The sequence below is a fragment of the Nesoenas mayeri genome, assembly GCF_963082525.1.
Source record: "Nesoenas mayeri genome assembly, chromosome: 3".
In the NCBI taxonomy this organism is placed as follows: domain Eukaryota; kingdom Metazoa; phylum Chordata; class Aves; order Columbiformes; family Columbidae; genus Nesoenas; species Nesoenas mayeri.
In genome coordinates, this window is record NC_137544.1 from 121475392 (window position 1) to 121493119 (window position 17728).

At 51.9% G+C, this 17728-nt stretch overlaps 1 protein-coding gene across 1 annotated transcript in view; it reads right to left on the reverse strand.

The window, feature by feature from the left end:
- Positions 1-17728, reverse strand: part of CFAP61 (cilia and flagella associated protein 61) — a gene marked incomplete at both ends in the record, with an annotated part of 78673 nt that overhangs the window by 8931 nt on the left and 52014 nt on the right. The window contains 4 exons of the mRNA XM_080341521.1: positions 9684-9889; positions 11936-12027; positions 12516-12843; positions 14935-15227. Coding sequence (XP_080197647.1) covers positions 9684-9889; positions 11936-12027; positions 12516-12843; positions 14935-15227 — 919 coding nt within the window. The remainder of the gene's footprint in view (positions 1-9683; positions 9890-11935; positions 12028-12515; positions 12844-14934; positions 15228-17728) is intronic.

Consider the following 17728-nt stretch of genomic DNA (forward strand, 5'->3'; position numbering starts at 1 on the left):
GCACACACACATACACACACACAGATGTGCTCTCCTCTCCCGCACACACACACACACACACACACAGATGTGCTCTCCTCTCCCGCACACACACACACACACAGATGTGCTCTCCTCTCCCGCACACACACACAGATGTGCTCTCCTCTCCTGCACACACACACACACAGATGTGCTCTCCTCTCCTGCACACACACACACACAGATGTGCTCTCCTCTCCTGCACACACACACACACAGATGTGCTCTCCTCTCCCGCACACACACACACACACACACAGATGTGCTCTCCTCTCCCGCACACACACATACACACACACAGATGTGCTCTCCTCTCCCGCACACACACAGATGTGCTCTCCTCTCCCGCACACACACACACACACAGATGTGCTCTCCTCTCCCGCACACACACACAGATGTGCTCTCCTCTCCCGCACACACACACACACACACATAGATCTGCTCTCCTCTCCCGCACACACACACACACAGATGTGCTCTCCTCTCCCGCACACACACACAGATGTGCTCTCCTCTCCTGCACACACACACACACACACAGATGTGCTCTCCTCTCCTGCACACACACACACACACAGATGTGCTCTCCTCTCCTGCACACACACACACACAGATGTGCTCTCCTCTCCTGCACACACACACACACACAGATGTGCTCTCCTCTCCCGCACACACACACACACACAGATGTGCTCTCCTCTCCTGCACACACACACACACACACAGATGTGCTCTCCTCTCCTGCACACACACACACACAAACACACACAGATGTGCTCTCCTCTCCTGCACACACACACACACACAGATGTGCTCTCCTCTCCCGCACACACACACACACACACAGATGTGCTCTCCTCCCCTGCACACACACACACACAGAGATGTGCTCTCCTCCCCTGCACACACACACAGATGTGCTCTCCTCTCCTGCACACACACACACACAGATGTGCTCTCCTCTCCTGCACACACACACACACAGATGTGCTCTCCTCCCCTGCACACACACACACACACAGATGTGCTCTCCTCTCCTGCACACACACACACACACACACAGATGTGCTCTCCTCTCCTGCACACACACACACACACACACAGATGTGCTCTCCTCTCCTGCACACACACACACAGATGTGCTCTCCTCTCCTGCACACACACACACACAGATGTGCTCTCCTCTCCTGCACACACACACACACAGATGTGCTCTCCTCTCCTGCACACACACACACACAGATGTGCTCTCCTCTCCTGCACACACACACACACACACAGATGTGCTCTCCTCTCCTGCACACACACACACACAGATGTGCTCTCCTCCCCTGCACACACACACACACAGATGTGCTCTCCTCTCCTGCACACACACACACACACAGATGTGCTCTCCTCTCCTGCACACACACACAGATGTGCTCTCCTCTCCCGCACACACACACACATACAGATGTGCTCTCCTCTCCTGCACACACACACACAGATGTGCTCTCCTCTCCTGCACACACACACACACACAGATGTGCTCTCCTCTCCCGCACACACACACACACAGATGTGCTCTCCTCTCCCACACACACACACAGATGTGCTCTCCTCTCCCGCACACACACGCACACACACACACACAGATGTGCTCTCCTCTCCCGCACACACACACACACACACAGATGTGCTCTCCTCTCCCGCACACACACACAGATGTGCTCTCCTCTCCTGCACACACACACACACAGATGTGCTCTCCTCTCCTGCACACACACACACACACAGATGTGCTCTCCTCTCCCGCACACACACACACACACAGATGTGCTCTCCTCTCCTGCACACACACACACACACACACACAGATGTGCTCTCCTCTCCTGCACACACACACACACACACACAGATGTGCTCTCCTCTCCCGCACACACACACACACACACACACACAGATGTGCTCTCCTCTCCCGCACACACACATACACACACACAGATGTGCTCTCCTCTCCCGCACACACACACACACACACACACAGATGTGCTCTCCTCTCCCGCACACACACACACACACAGATGTGCTCTCCTCTCCCGCACACACACACAGATGTGCTCTCCTCTCCTGCACACACACACACACAGATGTGCTCTCCTCTCCTGCACACACACACACACAGATGTGCTCTCCTCTCCTGCACACACACACACACAGATGTGCTCTCCTCTCCCGCACACACACACACACACACACAGATGTGCTCTCCTCTCCCGCACACACACATACACACACACAGATGTGCTCTCCTCTCCCGCACACACACAGATGTGCTCTCCTCTCCCGCACACACACACACACACAGATGTGCTCTCCTCTCCCGCACACACACACAGATGTGCTCTCCTCTCCCGCACACACACACACACACACATAGATCTGCTCTCCTCTCCCGCACACACACACACACAGATGTGCTCTCCTCTCCCGCACACACACACAGATGTGCTCTCCTCTCCTGCACACACACACACACACACAGATGTGCTCTCCTCTCCTGCACACACACACACACACAGATGTGCTCTCCTCTCCTGCACACACACACACACAGATGTGCTCTCCTCTCCTGCACACACACACACACACAGATGTGCTCTCCTCTCCCGCACACACACACACACACAGATGTGCTCTCCTCTCCTGCACACACACACACACACACACAGATGTGCTCTCCTCTCCTGCACACACACCCACACAGATGTGCTCTCCTCTCCTGCACACACACACACACAGATGTGCTCTCCTCTCCCGCGTTGCTGCAGCTCTGGCCTGTGGTCACGTTTTCTACACCCCTGGACGGGAGCAGCTGGTGTCGCTGACTCTCACTGAGGTGCTCTTTAAACTTCCTAAGCTCTGCCTCTGCATTTCCTATGCGGACAGCGCCGCCCGCTCTGTTCACGGGCAGTCACGCTGGCCCTGCAGCAAGGCTTCTCCTGTGTTCTATTTTTCACACAGTGCTATTTCACACCTAACGTATTATAAAAAACAATTAAAAGGAAATTAAATCTGACTCACAAAATCAACAAGTAGGCTGTGTGCACTGGTATGATTGCTTTTCTGCAATTACTTGTTTATGAATTCAGAGTTCAATCATTCATAATGGTTTGCATAATTATTAATGTGAATCAGCAAGGTTCAACTGCAAATTAATGTGGTAAGATTCCCCTGACTATCCTCCGCTTACCCATTTGGACGTGGGGTTTCTTAGTAACGTAGCTCTTCATTAGCAACTTAGCTGCTCCTTAAAAGCTGCATTAATATATAGAAACCCAAAGCCACCTAAAGAGCTCTGCCACTGAGATTGATTTGCTGCGTAAGTACAGCTTTACCAGTTAATTCCGGGAGGAAAAAAGCTGTTGGTGCTTTGATATCCCTTCACATGTTCCTCTTGCTTTGTCCTGTCTCCCTCTTCATAAAAAGCACACAGATTTTCCTCTAATTAGGCTGTAAAGTGTACTGAGCTGCATTAGTCCCTCTCAGCCATGCTCACTACCTGCCACATTTCCTTTCTGCTCTTTTCCATCCCTGCAGAAAACACGTCTCACCGTCTGACGGATGAACAAGAGCCCGAGGTGGAATCCCTTCACCGACCCCGGTGTGCTAAGGGCACAGGACCGGCAGACGCCAGCCAGCAGGGCATTCTGCTGCTCCTCCTAATGAACAACCACTCCTCGTCTTCCAAAGTCTGGTTTTAAAACAGCCTTTCTATGTAGCAGGCACTTCATGTTTAAATAATAGCTAGTTATCCAGAGTATAAATAATAAACATATCTTTACCTAGTCCTTGTAAAAATAATACTGAAAAGCAGCAAATGTTCTTTTTCCTAATGTGTTTGTTAGGTTGTGAGATTTATTAGAGTTGTGTCTATAAGAAGTCCAGTGTGATGTTTCTGCTTAAACTCCCATTATACAACAGTGATTAATAAAGCACTTTTAGCCTAATGCGAACAGTACTATGACGTGTGAGTTGCACTGAAGTAGAGGAGAATAAATGGTTACTTTAAAATAAGTAAATATTGTTCATACAGCTCAAAATATTTTTGAGCATTTAGCTTGTGCAGCTATTACCAAGATTGTAATGTGAGCATAAATGACAGGGTTTGAGGAGAACAGCTGCAGAGACATCCACTGATATTGTCCACTTTTACAGCTCCTGGGTGGAATTTGGGAGCGGACACGGGCGGCCTCCTGCTGCAGAGCATCTGTGCCCCTTCCAGACGGACCGCGTGAGCCTGGGGACAGGTGAGCCCCGGCCCTGCAGGGGGGCGCAGCACTCGGTGCGCCTGCATCTTGCTGCAAATGCCTTTGGCACCGCGCGCCGGACGGTGGCAAGCTCCCCCTGCTCTGGACGAGCGTGGCGCCCAGGCTGCCCCGCTGGCCGCCTCCTCGCAGTCCTGCACGGGACTGACCCCGCGACGCCGCTCAGAGATGCGGCCAGGAGGGCAGGGCCAGCGTGTCCGCGCCGCTGGCTCCGTGGTGCTGACCGGGGCGCAGGAGGCGCGGTGACTGAAAGCACAGTTCTGGTAAGAACTAAATATAACCACAAGATGAATAGAGCACTTAGTATTCTGTGGGACGTGTTACTCCAGCCACCTTAATTGCCACACGGTGCGTTAGTCTTCCAGCATGCTTTACAAATTGTTACATGCCACAAGTGCTTAACATGCAGCATCTACCAACTCCGGCTGTACACCGAGAGTCAAGCGGGGACCGGAGGCCAGAAGAAACGCGACAAGGGGACGGTTGTGCAACACGTTCAGAGGGTGCCCTTCAGAAACTAATGGGCACGGTGTTGCCTCTGACAGGACACCCAGCCATCGTTAGCCCAAGCTGTGCCTGTGTCCGCAACGCTGCTGCACTGTCACCAACAGCCGTGCCCCTCTGCCACACTGTGTCACTGTCAACAACAGCGCTGCCCCTCTGCCGCACTGTGTCACTGTCACCAACAGCGGTGCTCCTCTGCCACGCTGTGTCACTGTCACCAACAGCGCTGCCCCCTGCCGCACTGTGTCACTGTCACCAACAGCCGTGCCCCTCTGCCACACTGTGTCACTGCCACCAACAGCACTGCCCCCTGCCGCACTGTGTCACTGTCACCAACAGCCGTGCCCCTCTGCCGCACTGTGTCGCTGTCACCAACAGCCGTGCTCCTCTGCCACACTGTGTCGCTGTCACCAACAGCCATGCCCCTCTGCTGCACTGTCAGTGTCACTGTCACCAACAGCGGTACTCCTCTGCCGCACTGTGTCACTGTCACCAACAGCCGTGCTCCTCTGCCACACTGTGTCACTGTCACCAACAGCCATGCCCCTCTGCCACACTGCCAGTGTCACTGTCACCAACAGCTGTGCTCCTCTGCCGCACTGTGTCGCTGTCACCAACAGCCATGCCCCTCTGCTGCACTGCCAGTGTCACTGTTACCAACAGCCGTGCTCCTCTACCGCACTGCCAGTGTCACTGTCACCAACAGCCATGCTCCTCTGCTGCACTGCCAGTGTCACTGCCACAGCACTGTCACCCGGCCAGCATCTTCTGTGGGTCGTGACTCAGAACGAGTTAATTAAAACGCATTACAAAATCCCAAGTAAAAGCCACTCACACCTCATTTGATCAATAAGCTTCTCCAGTATTCTAGGAACGAGCGGGTCAGATTTTTGCATTGCCTAAGCAGGTCTGGCTTCCCCCAGAGCCCTCGGCAGCCTACACAAAGCACTTCTAGCTCGTATTGAAGGCGCGATGCCACCGAGCATCCATTTGGTTGCCAAGTATCGGCAGCCGCCTCTAATGATGTGTTTTGCAGGGAAGGTGCAGCAGAGGGAGATTCCTCCGCTCTGCAGACACGTTCCATAACTTGGCAACTGCCCCGCGCTGCCTGCGTCTCGGGCGGCACAAAGGGCGTCGCTGCTGGCCGCGTTCCTCCTTTGTGGAGCTGCGGAGCGCTCACCGCCGGCAAAACAAACAAATCCAGCGGAGCTCTCTCCTCGCCCCAGCCTTTCATCTGCTGCTGCGGCACTGGAAACAATGTGAAGGCTCTCAGGTGAGCCCCGGGAGCTGCAGGGGAAGGAAGGAGTGGAGCACAGGGGACACCTGGGATGAAACCCACTGGAACTGGCTTTCTCTGCGCTCAGAAGTCTGCCCTCTTGGGAAGACTCACCCTTGGGTGCTCAAGTTCCAGCTGAGCCTTTCTGAGACGCAACCTTACGGGAAATGAATAAAAACTGCAGAAGCTCCTTTGTGTATTGGATTCCAAACCTGTTAAATTTCCAGGTGACATAAAAGGCGTGTACACAAAATCCTCGGCTTGGCTGCGGTGGCTGTTCCTGCCCCGACACTGCAAACCCGGGGGCTGAGGACACGCAGGGACGGCGGGCGCTGGGGACGCGGTGACCGCGCGGGGGCAGGTGCCACGTGCCACCACCACGTGCAGGCGCCGCAGCGGGACGAGGACGCCGGAGGGGCCATTTCAGCCTTTCACTTGGTTGCGAGTCAAATCCTGCAGCTTTTAATTCCGTTGTACTCATGCCGAATCAACGGAACTGTTCTCTCGAGGAAAGGAAATGTCTTTTATGCCACTGCTGGCCCTGGCCGCGGCGCCACGCACGCGACCGGAACGGGTCGCTGCTTTGAGTTAGCTCAGTCCTGGGGGCCTGTTGTTCATGCTAATTTGAAAACGGCACCGGCACACTATGGTCAGGACATCCGGAACCATGGGGTTAACTTTCAGCCCTTATACCGAACGCAAATCAGCGAGGAAATTCATTGCTAGGTGCAGTCTCTAATTATTTAAAAGATAATTTGCATGCTACACAGAAATAAATTAGCTCCCAGGTGACAGCTGTTCTGCTGTGTCCATTCCTGGAACTAGATGCCATGCTGGGAAACCTAAATGCAGAGCAAGAGATTAAAACGCTGTACTGTGTTGCCTTGCAGGAAGACCCTCCCCAAAACAGGGGCTGAGGGACGGAGCAGGGCAAGGAGCCTTTCGAACCAGCAACTTTAGCAGCTCAGCAAACAAACCACGACGTTTTCTACAGGCACTTCACATCTGGCAACAAGACACTGAAGGGGATGGAAGTGTAATCCGCACTGGTCTAAAGGGATTGTTTTCAGCCGCAATGTCAGGTTTGCATTCACACGGTTATGCGAGATCATTATAGAGCACGTGAACTCCCTCAAAACAGTTTTTCTTCTTTTTATCACACACATGGAAATCAACAAATGCATTTTCAGTCTCCTTGCCAAAAGAAGATCAGACACCACTTCTCGTCAGCATAAAAGCCTGAAGACAATCTTCATCTCAGGAGATGCTCAAACATTGTTCAGTTGAATGGTTTTCTAATGGTTCTCATGGCTAGGTTCTCCACTGTCTATTGTACGTATATGTACGTACCTTGCATATAACACTCTATTATGTGGATGTACATGTATTGTACATATATATTTCCTATTATGAGACTTCATCATGTAGCCAGCATTTTCCTATCACCTCCTCCTGAAGCAGCAGGTTCCCGTGCCCCTTTCTTTGTGCTGGGGCTGCTCCGTGCACACCCCAGGCTGGGGTCCCCTCGCTGTCCCCTCCTTTCCATACAGACCCCAGGCCGGGGTCCCCTCGCTGTCCCCTCCTTTCCATACAGACCCAGGCCGGGGTCCCTCGCTGTCCCCTCCTTTCCATACAGACCCCAGGCCGGGGTCCCCTCGCTGTCCCCTCCTTTCCATACAGACCCCAGGCCAGGGTCCCCTCGCTGTCCCCTCCTTTCCATACAGACCCAGGCCGGGGTCCCTCGCTGTTCCCTCCTTTCCATACAGACCCCAGGCTGGGGTCCCCTCGCTGTCCCCTCCTTTCCATACAGACCCAGGCCGGGGTCCCCTCGCTGTCCCCTCCTTTCCATACAGACCCCAGGCCGGGGTCCCTCGCTGTCTGTTCTCTCCCCAGGCTGCTGCACAGGCGTTTCCCGCGCTGCCTGTCCTCATGGTACGGACACTGGTGACGGAAACGCCGGGACTGGTGTGAGCAGAGACGTGTGTGCACGTGCAAGCACCCGCAGAAGCAAGTGAGCAAGGATTAAAGAACAGCAGATGTTAACTGCTACGCAGCAACATTTGTGATTGCATTCAAATGACCGAACAGCACGAAGGAACAAACCCATCTAAAGGGAAGGTGTAAAAAACATTAAAGACAGGACCAGAGGCAATAAAATAACCAGATGAGAAAAACCTGGCAACTGTAATTCAGGAATTTTGCCACGGGCTAACGAGAGGTGACATAAAATAATGATGCAAAAGATCCCAAACAACATGCACATCTAAAGGCTGTAAAAGACAAGTCTAAAATGAGTTTGTCATCACTAATTAAGAAGAGCTCAAGAGAAGCGATGAGGACCCGTGCAGCCCAAGCGGCACACGCGCTGCTCACAGGCAGAGCTGCACCTCTGACTCCTGCAGCGCAACCCGACTCATCCCTCTGACTGTGGATGGTTAGAGCTTGATCTTACCCATGACCCTGCGGTCAGCTCGTGCGCTGCACGGGGATCCCATCATGATCACAAGAGCAAGGAAGGCCAATGGGTTCCTAATTTCTCTGCTGAAGAAATGAGCTGCCCGTTCAGAAAGTCAACGTCTCATCAAACCGTGCGTGTCGCCGTCAGCAGCGGCGCCGAGGCCCGCGGGCGGCAGGAAGGAACAAGCGCTGCTTTTGTGAGGGCAGGGAAACGCTGCCGCAGGCACAAACCCCAAAGCCGGGGCTTTATTCTGCCAGATGTTGATACTGGTGCGAAACTTGTTGGTCTGTGCAACTGCCACTGTAACCACATCTGGGCAAGCAACAAAGGTGTGTCTGGCAACGTATGTGGTTCATAGAAAAGATCAGGTCACAGCTGCGCTTGCATATTGTGACACCATGAAAAGGACTGATGACACCTTGCCACAACCGAATATTGGGTTTCCTCCAGTGCTCCAAGTGTATTAGCCGATCAGCATCAGCTGCGACAAGGAGAGCGAGTTACCTGCTGTCTCAGCTCATCTCGTCGCTCACACAACTGTGCCACCCTCCTTCGGTTCTGCTTATCGACACTTTACTGTTAATGCGAACTCGACGGCTGCTGCGCCATTCCTCTCTTGTCAAACAACACCAACATTTTCCAGACGTCAAAATCAGTCCCCAGGATTGATTTAAATCATGAATGATCTAAAAATCTCCCTAGAAACCTTTCTCTTAAAAATTTGATTCAAAGTGACAAAAACACTGACTTTGCAAAGTGACTTCTGAATATTAACCTTCAGTAAAAAAGGATTGTTCAGGTCCAGCTTAATGAGTTAAGCCTACTGAATAATCTAAGCAAAACTTATAAAGATACCAAAACGCTCTCTCAGATGAAAGATGGGCAAGTAAATGGCTGTTCCTTCTTTAAATAAATCTAAGACACACAGTTGTTTCCGGAAGGTCTCAGGGCCTGCATTACCAGTGATGATTTCACAAAATAGGAGAAAATATTTTTTAAAAAAATCTATCTTTTGCTCTATGGAAAACCAGCCAGAAGACAAACCGTAATAAAATAAAACTCAAATTCTGTCAGAATGGAGATTTTATGCACAATGCTGAGTTTCTCCTACCTGTAGAAATCTGTAATCTGCCCTTCACTCCAGCGATAATGAAGATCATTCAGAAGACGCTCGTGCTGTCCGTACAGGCAGGTGTAGTTGGAGACCGGCACGGGCTGCGCTGAGAAGCAGGTGATGCTGTCCACCACGCCGTACTTGTTGACGTGCATCCTGAAGTAATTCCCGCGTCCTGCCTCCCCGGTGACCATCTCTGTGCCCTGGAACAGACACCGTCAGGACGGCGCTGGAGACGAGCGAGCGCCCGCCCCGGCACAGCGCAGACCCGCTGGCTGTCCTGCCCCACGCCGGCCACCTCTGCACACCCACCCGCCTCCCTTTAGCAACCAACACCGTTCCTGCTCACACAGTTTATACAACAAGGCAGCCGGTACGGTTTGGACACAAAGCCCTGGTGTGTGGTTCACACCTGGGTGAACTTTAGCGTTTAGATGCAGCTAGTTCACCCGGTCAAAAGACAAAAGTGTAAAAATTTGTTTCAAACCTCACATTGCAGTGGGATGATCCAACAGCTTAAAGCTGGAGCATGAGTACAGCTTTAAAACAGTTTTATATATTTCTAAAACCTGTTGCTAGGCTACAGTAACCTTTGTTACATACATATCTCCCAGCTAATACATTTCACTACCTTCTCTTACTTTTCTCTTAGGAAATTCTTTCAGGATTTACATGAAGTTTCTGGAGTGGCTTTGAAGATGTTCCCTTTTCAGACAGCAGGTAATCAAAGCTGCAGCAAAAGAATTCTCTAGCAATTCTAGCAATCTGGAGTGGCAGAACCAATTTCCCTCTCTCCAACAGTCCTTGCTGCCGCCCAGTACGTGCTGCTCTGGACGGCTCATCTGGACCTGCAGAGCTGGCAAACGAGGCGAGCTGGGCTTTGATTCCTGCTCCCAGAGCTCGACCCCTTTTAAAAACAGTTTATCTCCATGGACCATTGCTGTCCACTCTTTACATCAACTGCAAGAATGGGCTTGATGCAGCAGTTCCTGAGGAAGAAGGTCTAATCTGCATGGACCAGGAGCTTGCCCAGGCGGATGGTCCTGCCCGGCTGTAAAACACACAGATCTAGTCCTTTCGTGTTTCACGAGTCCGGTTCTCCAGCAGGAGAAGCACCACACGTCTGCACCGCGGGCCGCGCTCCTGCGCAGCCGCTCTGCCCTGCTCCTGGACGCGCTCCCAGCTGCAGCACTGGCGCTTTCTAGCACTGAACTGCACAGCATCCTTACCACAAAATACTCTCCTCCTCCTGGTCCAGAAACCAGCTGGATACCACTGACAGGCTGCAAAGTTTTATCATTTATATGCATTTATAACACCTTATTGCATGGAGGAAAGGGGTTGAGCGCTAAGGCTGAAAGCCATTTTCAGTGGAATCCAGCTAATACTATCCTACATCCTCTTTACAGAAATCAGGCATCTTTTGAGAAAGTCACATACCACAGAGCATGGAAAGGACCATCAGAGAGATGCGATTAGTTATGCGATCCATGCTTGTCCAGCGGCTGTACCTGATTTCTACGCCGCAGCCCAGCTCAGCCGACTGGGTTTGTTCTCATGCAAATCTGACGGCAAATACCAGCACTGCCCTGGTGTTGTGTGTCACCAACGTGTGCCAGGAACAGCAGCACGGCGCACGGGACCGAGAAAACGAGCCGTGCCTCCCCAGAAGCAAGCCGAAAGCAGGCCGTTCTGAAAGAGCGCCGAGGAGAGCCAGCACGACGCGCTCCCGGGCTGCGCTGGCACCGGCGGCCGAACGGCTGCGGCGCTGAGCCAGTCGCTCCGGGAAACGAGGGTCAGGAGCTGCGGCGACCCGCCGGGAGCCAGCTGAACCCAAAGTGCCGCGACAGTGACAGGGGCGCAGGGCTGGGCCAGTGCTTCTGCCTTCAAGGACCAAAACCCCTTCAGCTGCAGCTGATTTCATGGCAAAGGAACTGGGAATGGCAGTACAGAAGTTAACAGGATAATCTTATCTGTATGTATTCCACATCTGCAATATGACAGTGAATTTACATTAAAATAAACTAAAAAATTTCAAATAGTCCCTGAGATTTGTTTTTTATGTGGTTTGTTCTATTCCAGAGTTTATTGGTAAGTCTCAGCTCCAGAAGGTCTCTAAATACATACTTACTCCCTTGGTCACTCGAGCTATGTTTTTAAGATGCACGGTAGTTATGCACGTACCTGTGCTGTCCTAAACAAGAACACCTTTCAAAACAGAGAAAACAAAGTTAAATAACGCAACTTACATGATCATGCAGCGCAAGTTCCAGGTCCAAGCGGATGGGGATTTCTGGTTTGGAAATATGCACGAAATGATACCCGCCAGGAAGAATGCCTCCTGCCGCCGAAGAAGAGATGAGATTTATTAGTTATAAATAAAAAGAAAAAGGGTTTGCTTGCCCCCCTTCTCCCATTATATCTGTTTGTTTGTTTGTTTGTTTACTAAATGGCTCTAAAAAGAAAACCGGGAACTTGTTTGTTTTGGTGGACTTCCCATGATAAACGTTTTTTTTGGTACTGTTATACACACTGCTGCGGTAACCGCACACTGAAAAGTTCTGATTACACTTTCACTGATCTTGACCTTGGTGTAAAGACCCAGAGTTCCACGGGAAACACTCCACATTTACTGTGATGTAAATGAAAGCGTGACTTGGTCCGTTATTGGCAAAACCCGACAGCGGAAGCGCTTCCCGCCGCTCACCTCCGTGCGCTGAGCGCGCAGGGAGCTCTGAGGCGCTCCTGCCGTCACACCTGCCGTGTCACACGGTCACAGCAAAAATCACACGGGCTCGGGCAGTACAACAGACCGCCGCTCTGGCGTACCTTTGATTTTACACCCTCTGTACATGGGGATGAGGCCCTCGGTCCCCTCTGGTGGGCTCGGACAGGGCGCACGGGGCGGGTGGAAGAGAGCCAGCATGGACGCAGCCAGCTCCAAGCCGACCTCCCTGGAGCTGAAGTTGCTGTGCGTCCATTCGTCGGCGTAGTACCTCCGGGAATACTTGGTCAGGGGCCCGGCAGCCCTGATGCTGGCATCGCTGGTGCGGAACTGGGCATCGATCACGAGCCTCCCGTCAAACACAAGGCGAGCGTCGCTGATTGCCTTGAACGTTTCAAAATCCACCCTCCGGTAGGCAAAGTTAAAAAATGCCTAAAACAAAGATGTGAACATGCGCTGGTTATTATACGTCAGTTACTGGCCAATTTCATAAATCACAACCTATACGCTTCATTCTGAATGTTATTTAAAAAACAAGCACATGAAATAAATTATGATTTTATATACGCATATACATCCTTCTGATCCAGTTTATACAGCTACTAACGTTAAAACAAAGACAGCAGATGGGAGAACTACTAATCTAGACTTACCTACTTCTGGTTATTAGACCAGTTTTATTTTTTAAACTCTAATATTAACTATATCAAATAGCCTGAGTGGATGTGCAGATTTTCTCTGGTAATATGAGCATATGAAACAGACTTGGACCCTTTATGGAGTTGATTTTCTTCTTTCAAACGCTCAGGCCAAACTGAAACCCCAAGTAACAGAAACGTACAAAGCACTTTGCATTTCAGCAGGATAATTGTATACGACAGACATGTTCCCGACTGTTGTGGCTGTTTACCAACAAACTCTGTTACTATGGCTACCAGCAGAGGGATTGGCCCTGAAATGGAAAGATGGGAAATGCAAATTGTTGAGAGGGTCAAGAGTAGTAAGGATGACGAGGCTGAGAGGTGGTGCAAACAAGACCACGGTCTGCAAAGGGTACAGATGAGGACTGACCATCTCCTTGCTACGATACAGGTTGTGACGCTTCCAGAGCCTTTATAAAGAGCTTTCCCCTTCATCAGCGCCCTCGGCCTTTAACGTGATCAGACAACAAGGTGGATGTTGCTGCCCACCACCAAGAAATATTACCGTACAGGCTGAGAAAGGTGAAAAGTTAGCAGCCTGAGACATAACTCTATCAGGGCAAACCAGCAGCAGCAATCTGTCCTTCCCTTAGTGTCAGCCTCAGGGAGCACGTGGCTGTGACCCGTGTAAAGGTATCACCCAATTACACCACCAAAGAGCTTTCCTGCAGACCAAGGGTGGGTGTCAGCGGCTCCCGACGTGCTGGATGAGCCAGCCGCAACAAAGGCTGGAGAGGGAAGCAAAGGGAGCAGGAAACTTCAGCTGCGCTGGTACGGCAGAGATGCGGCAGCAGAGGAGCCGGAGCCTCTGCGCTTGGTTGTACGTAAAACAAGTGACGAACTCTGCGCAGTCAAGGGAATTCTAACCATCTAGTAGATGCAACACCAGGGAAGCTCTGCCCGCAAGGGCAAGGGGACCACACAGCCCCGCGTCCTGCCGGCTGCCAGGCAGGACGGTGTCGCCCGAGGGAGGGACGGCTGCAACCTGCAGGCTGGGAGCCATCTGTCAGCGCGGGAGGGGAGGAGGGAGCCTGCCGCTCGGGGACAGCCCAGATTTTCTCCCTTTGTTTCTATCCCGCAGGACTCAACAAATTAAGCCCCCAAGAACTGCCAATCACCAGTTGATATTGGCTCAAATCCCAAAAGGCCGGAGCTGCTGCAGGGCCGATTCCTGCACAGGCTGCTCGTGGCGCAGGCAGCTGCTCCGCACCGCCCGTCCTCCCGGGCGGCCAGCGGCACGCACGGCCAGCGGCACGCACGGCCCGCCGGGCGCTGAGCCCGAGCTGGCCGGCATCAGGCCGCTGCCGCCACAAGCGACGCGCTGGGAAGGGCCTCGCGAGGGCAGCGCCGCGGCCGAGAGAACGAGGACAGGGCAAACCAGAGAGCTGCACGAGGAGAGCGGGAGGCACAAAGCCGCTGGCACGGCACCGCAGACTGCAGTGGGCACGAGCGCCGGGCAAGGGTGTCACCGCGGCACGACGGGGAACTGCCTGCACGCTGCCAGGACCGGGGCGGGAAAGCCCAGCGCTAGGGAGCACCGCTCGAGGCACAGGGCTCTCCCCGAGCTGAGAGCATCTGGCACCAGCACTGAACGGCTACTTGTGCTCAGGTGACTTAAATACACCTTAATCCAAATCAGTCAGGGCATTAACAATGGTTTTATCTGGATTTTAAAAAAACAACAGTCCTTTAGACTAACAAGTGAATGTTCAACCTTCTAGAGACAATGAGAAAACAGATACACCAGTGAGGGACATCTAGATTTGCTGGTCTTTGCCTGAGAAACCAGAGCGAAGGCGATGCAATGAAAGCGCACACTTACTGAACACTGCAGCTGAAAGGGTTTAGTGTCAGTGGTGAAGGCCGCCCAGGCGATGCGGTCTGCGTGGCCGCCGCAGCCCCAGCGCGCCAGGACGCCGTTGCGGTGCACCGAGACGCCGGCGCGGGACAGGGCGTCCTGCACGGCGCCCTCCAGCGCCGCGTTGTTCAGGCAGGTGACGCTGGAGCCAACGGGAGGCTGCACCAGATGGATGCGGGAGCCGTCGATTCCCAGAGACAAGAGGGTTTCTACTGTAGTGTAAATGTCAATTGTGTCCCCATAGACAATGACGTTCCCTAAGGGAAAAAAAGGGGGAAAAATTTCTAAGATGTACAATGAAAACCTTATTAGTATAACTCAGATGATAATAACACGAAATTGCTCTCTTTGACCCTCTTATTTGTCTGATGCTATGAAGCAAACAATGGTACCTAGCAACAGTAGCTAAGATAATTTAGTGAAGAATCTGTACGAAACATCCCGCAAAGTAGGCAAGTACTTAACATAGGAGTATGACATTCATTCCGACCACACAATTTGAAATTATTTTGATTGAAAATCCTCTAGAGGAAAAAACTCTCCATTTTTATTCTGTTCTCCCTTCCCTCCTCAATTTTTCTCATTCAAAGGATTCGTTGGGGGAAGGGGGTGGCACAGGAGCAAATTAAATACACGATGCAGAAAAACCCAGACGCTACGGCAAGACCAAGTTAGAGAAAACAAGTGGCAGTGCAGCGGGGACCAGGGGAGCAGCGGCTCCGCGCCCAGGGCCTCGCGCGCCCCGCTGCCCCCCGCCCTGCCCTTTATGTCCCACCGCAACCTCCATTTCATTATTTCATAGGCTAAACCAATTTCCCTGGGACCACAAGACACAGAGCGGTACTAAACAGAGCGTCCACAAAGCCCCGGCTCCCACGAATATTAATGATAAAATTTGTTAACAGATGTTCTATTATTCCCCTTTGACTGCAAGGTTATTTTATTTGTCCATATCAGTTGGGCTTCTTCTGGCTGCCAAATAAACATTATTCTTCATAACTGTCAGGGAAAATAAATGCCCCGTGATCATACATGCTCAGAAATGCTGGAAAGCATATTTTTACTGTTCATGTCATGGACCGGAGGGACAGAACAATTTAACCTGCAAACACATTCATCTGAACCCATAAGAAGAGACCTCACTGCTCTCACAATGTCCCGTACGGTACGGGGTGGCAGTGGGAGCGGTGCCCGCGGGCAGCGCAGGGCGAGGCGCAGGACTGAGCTGCAGCTGCGGCAGCGTGTAGGCAAGAAGCAAACAAGCAGAGCCATTGCTGAGCCACAGACCTGGATACGCTCATTTTCAGTCACCCGTGCTCGTGGTGCAGGTGAGAGCACGGAGCACAGCTGCTGACACGCACACGTTTCCAGTTAGCAAGGGGGGAAACCAGGAGCAGCCGAAGAGGTTGCAGTGGCTGGGAGTGGGAACAGAGCAGCGCTTACCCAAAGCACAGCCCAACAGAGCTGGATTCTCACTCTAAGGTGAGTCTAGGCAGCCTCACTACCCAGCAGAACCAGCCCCTTTGGAGGGAAGGTCACTTATTGCATTATATGTTGGCATTTCTGTTTATGCGGGATCAGATTTGAGCCCCGCATTTCTCAAAGAAAATTAACATTCTGGTTTATATGGTAATATTAAATACAACTACATTAGCTCAAGGAAAGCAATGCTCCTTTACTGACCTCTTGTAAATCAACAATTTACGGCTTCTGCTTATTGCAATATTAGTGGCTTTTTAGATCACAGTGGTAGTAGTGTAGGAACTACCGATATTCATTATGGACTGAAATTATGTCCACTGGACAGATAGCAGTTCCTCAGGATGCTTTTATTATTTAACTACATGAAAACGTATCTATCTGTGAGTAAACACAATAATCTTCCATGGAAAGAAGCAGCCATAAATAAGAACCGCTGGGCTAGTTCTGCCATTTATCACCAGTGCCGCGGCAGAGCAGGCTCGCTCCTCTGCCACGGTGGAGGCACAAGATCTCAGTGACCCCAGCGCGACCTGAATCTCCCTGGTTTGCAAAAGCTTAAGGAGAAAACCAGTATTAGCTAAAGCATCAGTGGCTCTGGTTGCTGATTCAAGCACTGGAATTTTAATGCGAGAGTATTCCTACAAACACGCTTTTAATAAGGCAGAAAACCATGTTTAAGTAAAGAGAAAAAATAATTGCTCCATTTTGGGCCATTAAAGCAGTTTTGTTCCTTACTTTACTTCTATCCTACTTTTTATTTTCATGGAAAGTGCAGAGCTAATAGGAGACAAATTCCAATTAGTCACAATTACAGTTCTAATAGGTTGCATGCATTAGGCGGCTGGGTTTCGTCAGGCCCTGCTCCCGGAGCCGCGGGCACGGCCAGCACGGGGTCCCTGCTGCACCCCCACGCTGCGCCGCCCGCTGCAGCCCCACACTGCACCGCCCGCTGCAGCCCCACACTGCACCGCCCGCTGCAGCCCCACACTGCACCCCCACGCTGCAGCCCCACACTGCAACTGCACCCCCATGCTGCACCGCCCGCTGCAGCCCCCATGCTGCACCCACTGCTGGGCTGATCCCGCTCTACTTATGACCTGCGAAAAAGCATCCACCAATTTCATCCAGAACGCAGAGGTGCCCAGAGCTCACACGGGGAGAAAAGCAATTAAAAACCCTACCTGAACTCTTAATTAAAAGCCGCCCTCAGAATCAGTGCCACCAAATGAAGATTTCATCCAATTAAGCTAGTAAGACTGGCACTGTGAAGCCCAGC